This window comes from Poecile atricapillus, chromosome 1 (genome assembly GCF_030490865.1).
Source record: "Poecile atricapillus isolate bPoeAtr1 chromosome 1, bPoeAtr1.hap1, whole genome shotgun sequence".
Lineage (NCBI taxonomy): Eukaryota > Metazoa > Chordata > Aves > Passeriformes > Paridae > Poecile > Poecile atricapillus.
The window spans coordinates 38,496,403-38,513,518 of record NC_081249.1 but is presented as its reverse complement, the minus strand read 5'-3'; the positions used below and the strand labels follow the sequence as shown (position 1 = coordinate 38,513,518).

At 35.4% G+C, this 17,116-nt stretch overlaps 1 protein-coding gene across 1 annotated transcript in view; it reads right to left on the bottom strand.

Annotated features, from left to right (window-relative positions):
- The window catches only part of NALCN (sodium leak channel, non-selective), a 233,685-nt gene that overhangs the window by 178,867 nt on the left and 37,702 nt on the right, over window positions 1-17,116 (bottom strand). The window contains exon 7 of the mRNA XM_058846993.1: window positions 2,766-2,920. Coding sequence (XP_058702976.1) covers window positions 2,766-2,920 — 155 coding nt within the window. The remainder of the gene's footprint in view (window positions 1-2,765; window positions 2,921-17,116) is intronic.

Genomic DNA, 17,116 nt, shown 5'->3' with positions numbered 1-17,116 from the left:
GTCTGCTTCTCATCAGAAGGAGATGGTCTAAACTATCTTGACAAGATATCTTCAAGCCACATTAATCAGTAGTCTATAACTGTGTTCTTCCTTAAACAATACATATATACCTGCATGGAAACATACATGAAACAGATAAATAGAACACCTCAAAACTAAAAATAGAAAATTTGGGAAATAAATATATTTTATTTATTTAAATAAGCGTCAAAAGTGACACTATCATCTTTCCAATCTTCGTCCTTTGAAGTCAAAGCCACCTATAAAAATGGGACCAGGGCATGGCCAAAATCAAGGTATTTTCCAAATATGAAGCTATCTAATTGGCATATTCACAATATTAAAAACTCTGTAAACTTTTACCTGATTATGACAATTTGGTCTTCACCCAGTAATAAAATTGTAAAAATCCCTCCTTTTTTCTTTCAAGAGAAGAAAAATTAACAGAAATTATCAAATTCAAATATTCAAAAGTTGTACTTATATGCTACAAATTAAGAGTTACTAATTATATAGTAACTGCCAAACTGCTATGCTCTTGTGATTTTTGTAATGATAGATTTGAGTATCCAACAGGACAGGTTGCATCATATCTGCAAATGAAATACCAATGAATGTACAAAAAAATAGTATAAGTATACAGAAAATATTTATTTCATTACTTACTTGTTAACTACACACAAAGGTGCATCACAAAGTGGATATTTATAAATATTGATGAACTTCTGGTTATAATCCTGTTTTTAACAATCCTAATTTGAGGAAGCTTATTTAACATTTTTTGGGACAGTTTCTGTGTCTTACCAAGTATTTTAAAGTTTAGTTATCAGCCTTCAATTGATACTCAATTTAACTTCTGGATACTGTTTTGAGAGGTGTTATATCCTGCTTACCTACTTCTAGACAAAAACAATTTATCAATTACAATTCTCCTAGGTCTATTAGCAATTTCTGACCTTTAAAATGCAATACTCAAAAATACTTATCAATAATACCTGTGATTCAGGAGACCAGAGTTTCAGTCTTGTTTTTTAACCTGTTTTGAAGGCATCTATGGACAAACTATTTCATCTGTCTTTGCCAACCTGCCCCCATCATTAAAAACAAGCCTTCCTCCTTTATTAAGCACTTTGGGTCTCGTTCAACTCTACTATACATTGAAGCTTGTCTAAGACATTGCAACTATTCCCTGGTGATCAGGTAGGCAGCTAAAACAGTACCCTTCAAGGCCACAATTTTTTTTTCTCTTTAGAAGATAAGAAGGGTGATTTCAATCTGAGGCCTAGTTATCCTGGCAATACCCCTATCTCATCCTCTCCTCCTAAACTACCTGGAACTACAGAATGTGAATGTGGATGGTTTTAGGTTCTAGTGTGAAGTCAGCCCATGTTCATCCAGACATGACAGTAAATTTGAAGGTTGACTGACAGATCAGACTGAATTATCCTTTGAGATCTATGGAAGAAAAGAATTATAGAAAATTGTTACTATCTATGGTGTTATCGTTCTAACAGTACTGAACAAACAGTATGCATCTGGCTTCCAGAGGGAACAGAATGATGCTTGGCTGTAATCAGGTTTTTCTCCCTTTCTCACAAGAAAAAAGAAATGGCAGGTTTTGTTCATTCATTATTTGGTATCACAGAGTACTTGTAGTAGGACTCTGAGACCTCCTTGTAACTCTCTGGCTCATTGTGTATATCCAGAAACCTGAATATTCAGGAACTAAATGAAGCAATTTCAGCCACAAAGGCTTTCAATACTCAAAAAACTTTTGGGATTTCAGTCATTTAGTCATTAAACCTTTTCATTACCTTCAAATTCAGCTGAGGCCAGGATAACAGTCTGGAGCTCAAGCCAGAAAAATGAAAAAAAAAAACTCCCAAAAACAAAACAAAAAAAAAAAAAACCAAAGAAAATCCTATCAAAGCAATGCATCAGAAAGAATTCAGCCTATGGGTATGTGCTATCATTGAAGGTACTTCCCTACCTGTCCTGGAATGAAAATTTACAGCAGACCTTTGTCTGCTCAATAAATGTGAAATAACCACAATGTTCTCACAGAGTAACTGCATATTTTAAATTTGGATGTGGATCTTTACATAGCTGCCCATGCTCTTGCCACCTTTCCTGCTTTTGTGTTCTACACTCATTTCCTCATGGGGATGGCACAACACATTGCAGCTGTCAGAGAACATATTCTCCTGGTAACTGCTGTATTTTGCACAGAACACAAATTGCACCTGTATTGCAAACTTTGCCTGACTCTCAATCATTTTTCTGGCTGATTTTCTGACTTACATAGTTTGGACCAAGACTGCTACAGATACATGATATCATTTTTAATCCCATCTTCTCTTTAGTAACAAGATGATTATCAAAGTATTTCTGGATGAAAAAAAAAAAAAGATTATTTTTTTTAATGGGAATTACTACTAAAATTAGACAAACAGGATTTTATACTCAAAAATGAATCAAAAATAAAACAAAAATTAGTCATCACATTTGCATACTGGTGATAATCAACAATTAACTCCTTATAAAGACATTATTTTAAAGGTATTTAAATCCTGGGATCCCAGGCTATGTAAAAATTTATCATAACTGCAAAGCAAATAGCACAGCTTGTCTTTCTGGCATGTGCTCTACTTGAGTAGAATACTGATTGCACTTGTCTTTTCAGCACAGACATGAACTATCTGTTCCATTAATTTCAAAAACATTTTTAAATGGATACTGAAATGGATTTTACCAGTAGGACAGACCTATCTCATTAAAGCCACTGTAGCCCAGCTCTTGCCTGCTTAGTCCCAGATCTTCAAGGTCCATGCATTTAAATCCAGGCGGGCACTGGTAACCTTCTTCTAGCTCTCTGGAACAGTGGGTGTCTGGGATAGCTAAATTATTCCAGGTTACATTTCTGTGAAAAATACAAAATTAACTTGTTACATAAACTCATAAAACTAAGTATTTGAAAAGTGAGATGACTAAAGTGAAAAGTTCATCAGCTTTTATTTTTACTATCTAATGTTATTTGGTATACACTATTTAATTAATTAAGAACTTACTGTAAAGGGCAAGCTAACACACTCATAAAACTTCACCCTTATGTAATTACAGTACAAATACTACCATCAGAAATTTCATACTAATGCCTAGAGACCCCATAAAAATGGAGATTCTCCAAGAAATGGAAGAGTTAACATTCAGCTGCTCCAACTGGTCTTTAATGCAATTTGAAGACAATGTTTCAGGCTCCTTTGCAGATCCGGAGAGTGTGTTCAACTGCAGTCAATCCCATGACTTACAAAGGCATTACCTGTGCTTGCTTTGACACTCCTTAAAAGGATCATTGTGGATGACTTGTCAGTCACCAGAGTGTTTGTAACCAGCTTTTTGTAACTTGGTCAGGACAGGTCTCCACCACAGATGAAGGGTCACAGGAAAGAAGTCAAACCACTATATTTGTAGTGCAATTAGTATCTAGGCACTGGTGTGACTGAAACAGATCTGACTTCCTTTTAGGTCAGTCCAATGATTTGGTAGAAGAGGTTAAAAAATTTGAACTGGTTTGAATAAGTTCAAGCTGATTTATGTAAGTGACAGTAGCATTTTAAAATACAAAGATCATGAGACAAGGGCCAATGCCCCAACACAATGTCACAGCATTGGCCATTTTGTACTGCTGTCAGAGGCTGAGCATCACTTGTTTTCCCAGTTCCTCTGGCAGATGTGGTTGAGCTGCTGGAGGCTTTGTCACACTGGACCACAACAGGAATTTAGGTAGGCCCAGAGCTAAAGGCCAAAGAAGCTAAAAGAAGAGAGAGGACAAATTTGTTGCTCTCTGTTCTATTAAATACACGCCTGTGGCATGGACACGTAAATACGGGTTATCTAAGTATGGCCAAACTTTGGAAAGGGGAAGCTCAGGCAATTGATTCCCCCTAATCACTTACAGTGCCCAGTTAATAATCACAATACACAGTCCTTTGCCACAGACTGATCACCCCATTTTTCCAGAAGTAGTTTAGTTAAGAGGTAACCTTAGCAAACCACCCCCTCCAATGAGCAGGTCCCTGCCAGGGTCTGCAAAGCAACACAGCACAGAAGTGGGGATTCATTACTTGTGCTATGGGGCTGCTGGGAAAATCAAAGAGAAGAAAGGTCCAAATAAGGCTCCAACTCTGCTGAAGGAGCACACAGCTAAGCAACAACTGGTTTTCTCCCTACTTGTATTCTCTGATTCAGCATATGAAAATCCTGATGTTTGGTTCAATCCTAGGGCAATTTCAAATCAGATGTGAAAAACTAATCATGGTGAGTTCTGGTCTAAGAAAAAATAAAAAACAAAAAACCCAAAAAAACCCAAAAAAACCCCAAAAAACCAGTAAATGACATTCATGTTTGGGTTGATTTTGACTTCGTGGTTATAGCACAGGCTTTTGATAAAAAAAACCCAAAATGAATTGCTGAAAGTTATGAAAAAAATGTTGTAGTATTCACTCTGTTATCCTGAGGAATCATCCAGTGTCTTAAAATACATCATTTTAAATTATCTTGCTTGTCCACAGAAAAGGTGAAAATTTTCAGCCTGCCCTTTAATATAATTAGTATCTTATTGTTCTTCTGAAAGTCCTTTTCCTTTAATGACTCACAGATGCATTTTGACAACTAAACTGGGTGAACAGAAGCTTTTATTACTTTAATTACTCTTAATAACTTTTTTTTTTATTGCTTTTATGCACTGCATGGAATAGCATTACATTATTTGAAATCTGTCAGTGTGAAACCAAAACATGCTACAAAATTTTTCCTAGGCAATTATAAATGCAGATAAATAACAATTGTGGCATCTATCCTGTAGTCATTTCTTTATGATACCAGAGAGACATATATATCTGCATGGATGCAAACAGACATGTACAGTTCCAGATGGAGTTTTAAAGAACACCCTAAAATTTAGCAATATGTATAACTAAAAAGACAGATACACAAGCATATGTGTATTTGTTCCACCTTTGTAAAACATGCTCAGTGCGTGTCACTCATGTATTTCAAAATTAATCTGCTCACACTAATTCCTTTAAACTAGAAGATGTTAATTTATACCCAGTTGCATGCTTTATGTTTATTTATGATACTGCCATCCAAAAGCCATCATTATATATAGGATTAACATAAAACAATATTTTACATATATTTTTAGAAATCAAAATTAATTCATTGGCTCAGGCAGATTCAGAACCCCAGTTACTGGTAGCTAATGAATTACACATTACAGCTCACATTAGAAAATCCCTCAAATCCCAAGAGGCCAGCAGTTTGCGGGCATATTATTAAAAACATTGCTGGCTCTAAATCACTGCAATGCAAAGCATTCATTTAAGTGCTTCATTTAAACTTAGATTTATTTTTTTTTTTTTAAATTTAACCTCCTTTTGAAGGAAAATAAAAAGCTGTCTCCATGCATGGAGTATGATTCAGGCTAAAATTGAAAAATCTCTGCTTATAGTACCTGTACAGATACAGGCCTGTTTGGATCACTGTCACTTGGCAATTTGTGTTCTGCCTCAAGACAGTAAATAAACATAGACTAGTACACATAGACTAGAGAATATTAGATACCTAGAAGTAGCTAGAATATCACCAGATGTTTTCAATATAAGATGATTTAAATTTTATTCCTTCATAGGTCATACTCAATATCAATTAAATACTGAGATACTGATTCAGCACATAACTAGTTTTAAGCATCTAAAAAGTTCAATTAGGCAATGTGCGTAAATGTCTTTCTGAACAGGGTGCCTGGATAAATTTATGAACAAGAAATAATTCATCTCAATAGACCAGTAATATTTCTATGCAGAGTATTCAGTCTGTGGAGTGCAGCATCAACCCAACAGGCGAGCTGAGAAATTAGTTCTCCACAGGAATGCCAAGGATGCAGAAGGAGATAATTGACTCCACTTGATAGGCATTCTTCAATAACAAGATTGTTGCAAAAGGCATAGGACTGTTACTCTGACATGTTTTGAAGTGCCTGAAGAATGTTATGATTACATACATATGTACAACACAGGAAGGACCTGAATTGATGTCTCTTGGGAGTACAGTGCCTGTTTTCCATGGCATCTGCTACAAAACTGGTCTTTCAACCACCATGTGCTCATGTGAGAACAATCCCTCTTTAAGCACGTTCGATTTATTAGGGCTGTTCTTCAAAGAGGAGTTTTCACACTCTAAGAGATAAATTACTGTGATAGCTTCTAGCTTCCTGTTTTCTGCTAGCCTGACTTTCTCTGCTGAAAATAGGGATGGACAAAAAAAAAAAGGGGATATTTTTTATTCTGGTATTCTATTCATTCTCTAAGATACCACCAAAAAGCCATTCTAACTTAGAAAGCTCCTTGTGTAGTTTTCAGATCTAGAAAATGTAAAAAAAAACAACAAACAACCAAACCAAAACCTAAGTACAATTATTGATAAGGTAATAAAAAATAATTTCAAATACTTGATTAGGAAAAGAAGTTAATAAGTAAAAATTACTTAACTGGAGCTGAAGAATTTTGTGTATTTGTTAAAAGGAACCCCATGTCTGTCCCTGTACAAAACCAGGCACTTCCCAGCTTCTGACTGGAGAATTACTGCATGCTAAAAATACCATAGCAGACATAAAAAATGGCTGGTAGATCATGAAGCAAAGAAGTAGCAACCATGCAGCTTCCAAAGAGGGAGAAATACATTAACTGGGGCTCAGAGGAATTGGCAGCATGTTCTGTGCTATCCATTTTCATTAGTGACCTGGGGGACCCTATGAACCCAGCTTCATCAAAATTACACTAAGCATATGATGAAGGATAACAAAAACCTTTGAGAACAGAGAAAGATTATGCAGTTCTGAAGACTTTAAAGGTTACTCTCAATAACTGTGATTTAACGTCAAGCAACAAATTCAGAAAGTGATAGAACCTAAACACAAAATGGACACTGATGTATAGAAAGTATTAATACAGAAATAAGCTTAGATCAGATGACTGATAAAAGATTTTTCTTTTAGATATCAAGAATTATATTTTTTTCTTATGCTAGACATCTAACTCTGAAAGTGCAATTCTGAAAAAAGAAAAATCCATTCCTATATGTTTCAGAAGAGATGCTTCTGCTTTGCCATATTGCCAGAACAAGGGAAAAGAACCAAGCTAGTGAGACTCCAGCAATAAACTTTAAATAAATCCAGACAACTCCATAGTACACAGAAGTAGTTCCTGAGGCTCAAATTAAATGGATGTTGGGCTAGGATCTCTCAATAAATGCTTTCTGATGAAGTAATACTGTCTTTCTACATTGACTTTAGACAAGTTATCTGATGAATATTAATACACTGCTCTCGTACATATATTGGTCAATGATATGTAATTAATTTGTCTTTATTCTGAAAATCAGGGCGATCTATTACCATGAAACAACTTCCCTGCACAGTATGACACAGCTATTATAGTCCATGAACTTATTTTTTAAAGCTTTAAATTATATCTTATATCAGTATTTTATGAAATAAATATAATTTACAAACTGAGTTCATAGTGGGAAAGTAAAGTCAGCTGTGTCATGAGCATTCTGATTTTAACAATGTTTCGGAGCCTTTTTTTGTAACAACAAAATATAAAAGCAAAATATATATATAGATGTATATTAATGGTAGTGGAACCTCTCAGGTCAAAAATCAGATATAGCAAATGCAAATCGCTAGGATAGCAAATAAAAACTTGTTTTTTACAAATTTATTTCTAATTTATTGAATCATACTAAAGAACAGATTTTTCACACCAAATCCACAATAAGTTGTTTAGTCACCAGCACTTCACATTATCAATTTAAAGCTCCCTCTCAGGACTGAGTCCATGCAAATAGCCAAGACTTGTAACTCAATTTTATTTTTCTCATACTGATTACTGGTGCCTTTGGGATGCCTCATGGTAGCCCTCTTAACATTTAGATGCTGATCTAGGAGGTTGCTGGTCTCTCAGAGCCCTGCATCCTAACTTGATTGTCTTGGATATGTCTGCACATGGGTAAGTGCATCAAGTTAAAAACCCTTCAAATTAAAAAAAATGACACTTCCTATGATCATCCAAATCATCAGCCTTAGTTTGTTTTCCCCTGTACCTTCAGACAGTTACAGAGCACATAACCTTCTTCTCCAATCAAAAGACTTTCCTTAAAGAAGATAATTTATAGAATTAAAAAGAAAAAAAGAATACTTATGGCATAACTATAACTAATGGCTGTAATTTTATACCAATAAAAATGAGAAAATCTGTGATTAAGATTCTTATGACAATATTATACAGAAACATTGTGCAGAAGGGAAGTTTTAAATTACTTTTCTAATTAGAATTTATCCTTTTAAAAGCTCAGATAGTTAATGGCAATTACTATACATCTGATGATACCATTGGGTAGCAAAAAATATCAGAATTTTTATCTAGTAGCGCAGGTTACATTTGTTTTTAGAAACTCTGGAACTTGAAACATAGGAAGCCAAGATGAAAAATTGCTTGCTTCTTACCTGATTTCTTGCAAAAAGTAAAATGGAGAAAGGTTAAAGTTTATTTGTTTATTTGTTGTGTAAAGACAAATTTACACATAAAAACAATCTAAGCAATTTTCCTTTGCTTAAACATTTAAAAGGATTTACACATCCTTTTAAATGTGTCTCTTATTCCCAGAGCCATATCTTAATTCTTAGTGTGCTCATCCAATCAAGTCCTTTTCCTTCTCTAAGTGGGAAACTCTGCACATACAACTGCTGTTAACAGATGGCTCCTAGACTTCTTCCTTACACTAGTGCTCTTTTTACAGGCCTAACAATAATAACAGCTGCCCCTGCACAAATTGTTAGAATAAAAATAATAATATTGTGCTATAATAATTGTAACATCTTTGTGTCTATAATGAAGATTTCTATTTACCATTTTCATAATTATTACCCCATTATGACCTGAGTTTAGCAAGGACAATACTAATGAATAAAACACTGATAATGATATTTCTAAAATTTGCAGTAGTAGTTAATCATTATGATTTGGCATAATTTTTTCAACATGCACACAGTGTGAGCGAACTTTCCTGTCACTGTAGTCAGACATATGTAATTGTTAGCTTCAGTGAAATGGCACCATACTGCAATTGACTTCTACTGATACACCTTCTAATTTGTGGAGAAAGAGATGGCAACTTAGAACCATGCTGCTGCTGGAGTCATTACAGGCTCTAGAGAATCCAGTAACTGTTATCCAAAATCACTGGTGAAAGAAATTTCAGAGAGTACCTTTCTGGTTTAAGGACTACAGATTTCTTTAGGCACAATTCTTCCTCTGATATTTTATAATCTTAGCATTCCTGAGGGTCATTTTTAAATGTTATGTTTTACTTTTGGTCAAATTTAAATCTAAAGTCTCATGTACCAAACTTTCAGAGCCAGTTTCCTGTTTTCAAACCAACAACAAAATCAACATTATCTTTTTAACTGAAAGTGTGAAAACTTCATCCATATTTAATGTTCCTGATAATTATATCTGTAATTATAACTATAAAGCTTTCAACTCTTTCTGGTAACAGATTGTTTCTTATATCTGTTCATTACTTTTATCACATTAAAAGATATGACAGGGCATGCTTAAGGACTCATGGCTTCACAAAAAACATAAACACAAAGCTTAAGCTTTGGCAACATTCCATATTTTACATTTTAGCTTGGCAAACACAGATTCTACTAATCAAGAATTAGTAACTAAGGAGAATATCAGACAGCATCTGCTAGGGATAATTATATTCAAATCAACAAGCCCAAATAACTGAAGGCACCTCTGCTATTAATTTTTAATAAATCTTGAAATAGCAGGGAAATTCCTGAAGAACGCTAATGTGCCATTAATTTTTAAAGAACAAGAAGCTCAACTGCTTAGCCTGACATCAAGCAAGACAAAAGAAAGAGCAAGACAATAAAAAGTCTAATTGGTAAAGAGTATAGAACATTAATGGAATAAATGACAGCCAGAATGGATCTAGAGAAAATAATTCTCATTATAGTAACGTGATTTTTATAAGATTACAGATTTGTCAAATAAAATCACCTAGCATGGACTTTTTAAAGCAATTCATTCAGTAACACATGACTCATTAAAAAGTTGGCACTATATAATATCAATAAAGCACCAGCTAAATGGACTGAAAACTGATTAACTGACATGTCAAAAAAATACTTGCCAGTGAAATGATCACCATGATCTACCAGAATCCATGAGGGAGAAACATGTAAAATTAATAAGGATAGAAACATAAATAAAAATAAAGCATTATGACAAGTTATCGTAATTACTTGGTTAGCTTGATCAAACAACCCAAAATGTGCTTTAATACAGCCAAATGCAAAGTTATAATGGCAGGTTCACTGAAAGCAAATCTTGCGGCCTACAGCCTGTGGATTAAAAGGGATAAGAGGATGGAAATACTGTGTTATAGAATGTAAGTGCCACATAAAAGTTTGAGATGAGCAGATGGAATAAGGCATCTTCTCACAACGGTCCCTATAATATCATGGCAAGAAAAAAACTGCTTCCCCAGACTGTACACACAAAAGCAATAATGAATTAATGTTCCTCTCTGTATTTACACAAATTATGATTAGTATTACATATATATATATATATATATATTTGATACCAATTTAATATTTGAAAAACTGAAGAAGTCATAGAAAAACAATGAAATGACAACACTGAAGAACATGGTTTGCAGTAAAATACCTAAAGAGCTACATAATGTTAGTTCATTAAAACGCATATTGAAAGGTGCTTCAATTGTTGTAAATGGATTCACACATCAAAAATAATAGGAATTAAGGTTCTGTAATCTGGCTTAAAAAAGTATAATAAGAATAGAAAGCTAACAGTTGAAGCCAGACAAATTAAAAATGATGAATTAGGAACATTTTTTAACAGTGAAATGGTTTTTATAAGAAACTAAAAGTTCCCTTGCTTATGATTCCTCTTCTGCAAACTAGTCAGTAATACATACATACCTAGGAGACACACTGGAGTCAGACATAAGCTATAAGGTTTCATAGAAGGGAAACAAATTGAAGTCAGATTAGATGATTTAATAGTTACTTTTAATTTTAAATTCAATATATAGATACTGTAATATTTTACTGCTATTATACTTTGTTTTAGTATTTTTTCCCCAAGGTAAATTATTTTTTTAATATCTTGCAATTCAATTTAGATCTTTTATTCACTATTTATCTGTTCACTTTCAGGCTTCAGTAGTGGGGGTTTTTTTGCCAGTTTTCATAATCTTGTAGTGTCTAAGTTGGAGTCTGTGGATGGACCTCGGATATTCTTACCTTTTTTTGAAATAATTTTACAAGCAGAAAATTATCTACATGTTTATTCAACAAATTAAGAAAAGTAATGGTCTTACTTTCTACTCCCGCCCATACTCAGTAATGAGGCATCATTACATCAGACTGGCTATTACATGAGGCAGCAATACTGAGTAAAGTTTGGTTTGATTTTGATTGTAGTATTTTTTCATTTAATATATGACCTAAGTTAGGGTCTAAAAATGTACCTCTGATGTTCCTTCTATTGCTACTCACTGCACAGGAATTTCGAACAGATTCAGATTAAATCACCAACCTTATTTCACACTTCAGGGTGCAAAAGTTCAAAGATCCAACACTTCTTCGCTGAACCCCTAGAAGGAGCTGCACAAGTAAAGACTGCAGCTCTGATGTCCTGACTTTACCTTATCTCATTTTAGCCAATGAAGATAGAGAGAAATAAATCTCCAGAGGTTCAAGGTCAGCAGGTTCATCCACATTCCTGAGGGCACCTTTCTCTCTTTGACAGCCAGAGAAGAAATTCGGGGCATTTAGGTTCCTAGCACAGGTGCTAACATCAAAGCCAGATGATTCTGTCCTCATAGCAGATCACTTATGTTACACAAAGGCAATAGAGTATTTGCCCAAATGAAAACAGGATGGTTACAGCTACTCGACAAATTTGACGAGCTATTGGTTTGATCACTTGTTTCTAGCATTAGAGGAAATTAAATTAAACTTACTCAGCCATTACCCTTCAAAGTAACTAAGTTGCTCAAGCTCACCACAGAAAAGTGAGTAAAAGAAGAAATATATCCTCTGGAGAGTGCTGAAATGTACATGCAGACACTAGAAAAAAAAGCTCAAAGAAAGAAAATTTCTGAAGTTCCAGTATGCATTTGTTTATAAAGTAGCATGCACAAACCGTACTATTTTGAGATTTCATCAAATTCCACATGACATAACAACTCTGACACCCCATTTTTGTGACTGCAACAATCAGTCACGACGGAGCTGAATTCAAATGGCAATTGAGTGATATGTATGCTAATGCAAAACTTGTTTCAGAGGAATCAAAATAACATGAATTAATGGCATTTACACAATGCAGGAGGCTGTCACAAGTGCTTAATATACATGAAATAAACAAGAAGAGTTCAAATCTACCTAGCTTGCATGAATCTGCATGTCACTGAGGTATATTAAATTAGACTTATTTACAAGCTGAAGTGATCTCAAACATATAGTACTATTATAATCCAATACAGTATTTATTTATAGAATTTAAAAGAAAAAGTGAAAAACACCTCTCTTCTCATTTAAATTGCAAAGTCATAAACTGAAATGTATGAAACAATCTAAGCTGAAAACTGTATCCAAGTTGATTTTAAAGTACGTTCAGGACCATTTCAAAATCCCTAAGGTTACGTATCAGACTTCTCCGGATGAAATACAGAAAAATATCTTCTAAGGTGCTGTCTAACCACTCTGGGGAAAAACACCGGGCCAATAATCTGCACTGTAGGGTTTGAAAATCCTACAATCCAAGGTTGAAGTCCATCAAATCTTACAAGCACTTTTGGATGCCTCACAAAGCTGCAACCAGTGAGTGGGGAAGGTTTTCCTGACTCCTTCTTTGAATCACTTCACCATGCAGTTTTATCTCACTAGACTTTTCCCTTAAGGCACCAGACAGGGTGATCTTCAGCATGATACAAAAATACTGCCCTGAATCCAAATCTGAACTACATGCAAAACCAATTCCTTCCTCAAGGTTGTGTTGCAAAATGTCAAGACCATACACAGGATGCCTTCATCAAATGCATTTACACACACCAGTCACAAACATCTCAAGTGGCTGGAAATGTGACAGCCCAGCAGAAAGTGCTGCTACCACTGAGCACCTAAGAAAAAATTTTCAACATCATCCAGCTAGCTCAAAAAGGAAACTATTTAGCATTTGGTGACTGCCTATCTGATGGGGCCCATCTGCCAAAGCTCTCACTTTACCTGAGAGAAAGCAGCTTGATATCTCCATTTGATAGCATGACTGGTACTCAAAGTAGGCAGGAAGACTTACTGCCAAAACCGGTTCACTGTTTTATCTGGTGAAAGGGCTTCTCTATCAGGGCATTACAGACAGAAGTATCATTAAAATATGCATCTGCAGATCAAATAAGGTCAAATAAGGTCAAATAACTTTTTCAGGGATCTAAAATATTCCTGTGTTTCCAAGAGACCCAAACGTAAAATCTGAAATTGGTCTAGACTTCAAGCCTACAGGCTACCTCCTGCTCTAAAGGAAAATTAAATTAAGCATTGACAGTCTGTAACCAAAGTTTTGTCCTCAAATAGCAGCTGAAAAGCCCTTCTCATTAACCTGCCAGGTAGAAGGTGTACAATAAGTTGGTTTGGATTGTAGTTTTAACTGCCGCTGGGCAATGGCCATGACAATCAAAAGACAGGTAGACAGCACAAAAGGCTAAACTGAAACAGGTAACTTCTTCCTGCTGCCTTGGCAGGGGCCCCAAGCCTTTATTTGAGGCAAACTGGAAATGAAGACAAGGAGCTAAAAGGAAGAAGGTGGCAGTGATGTACGAATCTGTGAAGAAAACTGGTTAAATCACACATCAATGAACCCAGCACAGCCTGCTACAACAGGGACAAAAGGGTGGCAAGTATTTTAGGCACTGGAAAAGAGCAAATGTGGTATGCATTTGTGTCAAGTACAAACAGTGTAGTTCACTGAGTATAAAGGCAGGTCTTCTACACTAAGGAGTGTCATAGGATTTGGGGAGTTTTACTGAAATTTATTAAAAACTCTTCTATCTTACATGAGAGAAAGAGCAGGAGAGTGAGGGACCAACTACATAAGCAACTAAAAAAGCAGTGCTAAGGACAGGAGATGCATGTAAAGATTGAGTAGAAACATATTTTACATAACTGGAACACGAAAATTAGTAACAACACCTTTGATAATAAAAAGCATGTTTTGGTGTCAAGTTTGGCCATTCCATGTGGGGTAGGATGAAAAACGAAATTGGAACATTCATGAATAGGCTCTCACCTAAGATAGCACACAAAGGGAGAGAAATAAAAACTGCAGAAAGCCACTCTCTCACTTCTGTCTCCTAATGTACAATCCTCCTCACTTCCAATGTATCACCCTTTAAAAGAGATGTAGCAAAGGCAAATAGCTCTTCAGGTGCCCAAGATAACAATACCTTTTGTTACGTCAAGAAGGACCACATAAAATCACAAAAAAATAAGGTTGGATACCAACACTCAACAGGACATAAAATATAGTTGTCTGCCCCAGACTATTTCTACTTCTCCCAAGAGAAGTTTCCACTGTTTTAAAGATCCTCAGGAGTGAAACCGGGAGCCTCTCTAAAGAAATAGACAGGTGCAACTTTATCCCTACCACCGTAAACTTTTTTCCTAATATTCTATCTAACAGGAAATTTTCATCCTGAAATTTGATACATGTACTTCTTATTCTAGTGTATTACAGAAAGAGAGACCAGATTCCTTTACTCTATGCAAAAGTGCTTATCCATGCAAAACCCGTGATATGTCCACTTCTTTTTTAAAGTTCATAAACAACTGAACACTCTTTATCAGCTCTGCTCTCTCCCTCTACATATATTTGTCTCCTTTAGACTCTCTCCAGATGATGCCTATATCTTTTAAGATACTACAATTCTACACTTCTACAAGAGCACAGTACTGTTGTTCCTCCAGGATGCTTCTAAATTACTTCATGAAGAACTGCCTTTTCCACATCACTCACTATGCTGTATTTGTTCAGCTGTTTTTTCCTAATTGCAGTATATTGTCCCTCCTGTCTTTCATCCAACTTTTCAGAGCATGTCTTCAATTTTTCAAGACCATTTCCATTCTAATCTTGCCTTCTTAAGCATATGCAGTCCTTCCCAACCTCACACCATCCTCAGTGCAATAAATATATTCTATGTGCCACTATGCAGGATGTTAATGAAAGTCCAAAAAGCACATGGCTGACTTATGTGGATCCCTGTTCTTTCTGTTCTTTTAGCATCTCACTGAGCATGTTTTTTAAGCAGTTTTGAACTTATTCTATGATTATTTTCACCTTAACCATGTTTTTCACGCCAGCTTACAAAAATATCCTGTGAGACTGCTGCAAAGCCTTTCTAAACTAAAGAAATATGACTGACATCCACTCCAATTCACATGGCTGTTATGCTACCATAGGCAGTTTTATTTATTTGACATGGTTTATCCTTTAGAAATCCATATTAGCTCCTACTCACTTCCTTGTTTTCTTCCAACTGCTTACAAAATTTTTGTTTGTTTATTCACCACAGAATTCTTTCAGGGAAAAAAAGTTAAGCTTACAGTATTCCAGAGATAATTCTGGCTTTTCTTGTCCTGTCTCCTTCCTCATTTTTTAAACTTCTATTGTTTTCCTGCTTCCTACCCACCCTCTACAACTTCTCAGAACCAATAAAACAGCTGAGATGATAGCTTCAGTCTGCTCACAAGTCAGGACATCCACAGCCTTCCGTATTAGTTGCCTGGCTTCCTCTTGCAATATAAAGAACAGAACTTTCCTAGCTTCCTTTATATTTAAGAAATCAAACACTACCCAGTCACCCATCAGGCAGATTCAATGGAGATCACTCTTGGGATTCTGTATCTCTGGGGATGTCTGGTCTTTCCCTCAATTTTGTGATACACTGGAGCATATTCTGACTTCTGGTATCCTGGACTCCTGCAGGTTTCTGTGGAAAGCTCAGTACTCACCAGGCCTTATTTCTGTACAGCAAGTATCAGGTAAAAATTTTGTGTCTCAGTATAAAACTTTCCTTGCAGCAAAGAGGAAATTATGTAGTTATGTTATTCAAATTCTTTTATTTATAGTCAGCCATTTCCCCAATAATCTTTAAAATCCACTCCAGTTTACTCAAAAGGACTTATTCCCCAAAAAAATCCCATGAAGATTGACAGCCTGAGAAGAAATTCAATCAACTTTGATGTCTACACTGAGACAAAGAATTATGTTAACTTAAATGGCGCCAAATCTTAATACAGAAAAGTACATGTCATTACTGAGCCACCAGGAGCTGAGGTAATTAGGTTCTCATCATTCTATCCTAGACCATCAAGGAAAGGTCACCTTTTTGTTTAAAACTGAGCTGGATAAACAAAAACAGTATAAAATCTGTGTTAAATGAATCAACAGTGTAAGTACTTTGGGTAACTATCTGTATAGCAACTCTAATAAAAACCAGGATTTTTGCTCAGAAATCACATGCCCCCTGAAAGTGATGAGAGCCCATCTCCTGAAGGCTCTTTCCCCTGGGCACCAATACTGGTCACCACATCAGCACTCTCATCCATTCTTCCTGACATTCCATTTTAACTGAATTACTTCCCTTTTTGACTGATGCTGTATTTTAATTGGTTTTGGTTGGGGTTTAAACAACATCAGGCCCGGAAAAGTAAAATTTTTTTCCATTTCTCTTGTCCCTGAGGAGTTTATACTAGAGACATGCTACCAGTAAGAGAGATTGTGAATAAATCCCAAAGACAGTATTAAAACATATCTGGTTGTTAACTAAAATCAATAAATTAATGTGCTCTGTTAAAGAAGTCCTGTTACATTGATTTTTCAAGCTTGGGCTTTGATTTCTTCCCTTTCTCAGAAACCTGATTACTCATTTTCACTTTCCCACTGCTGATGTA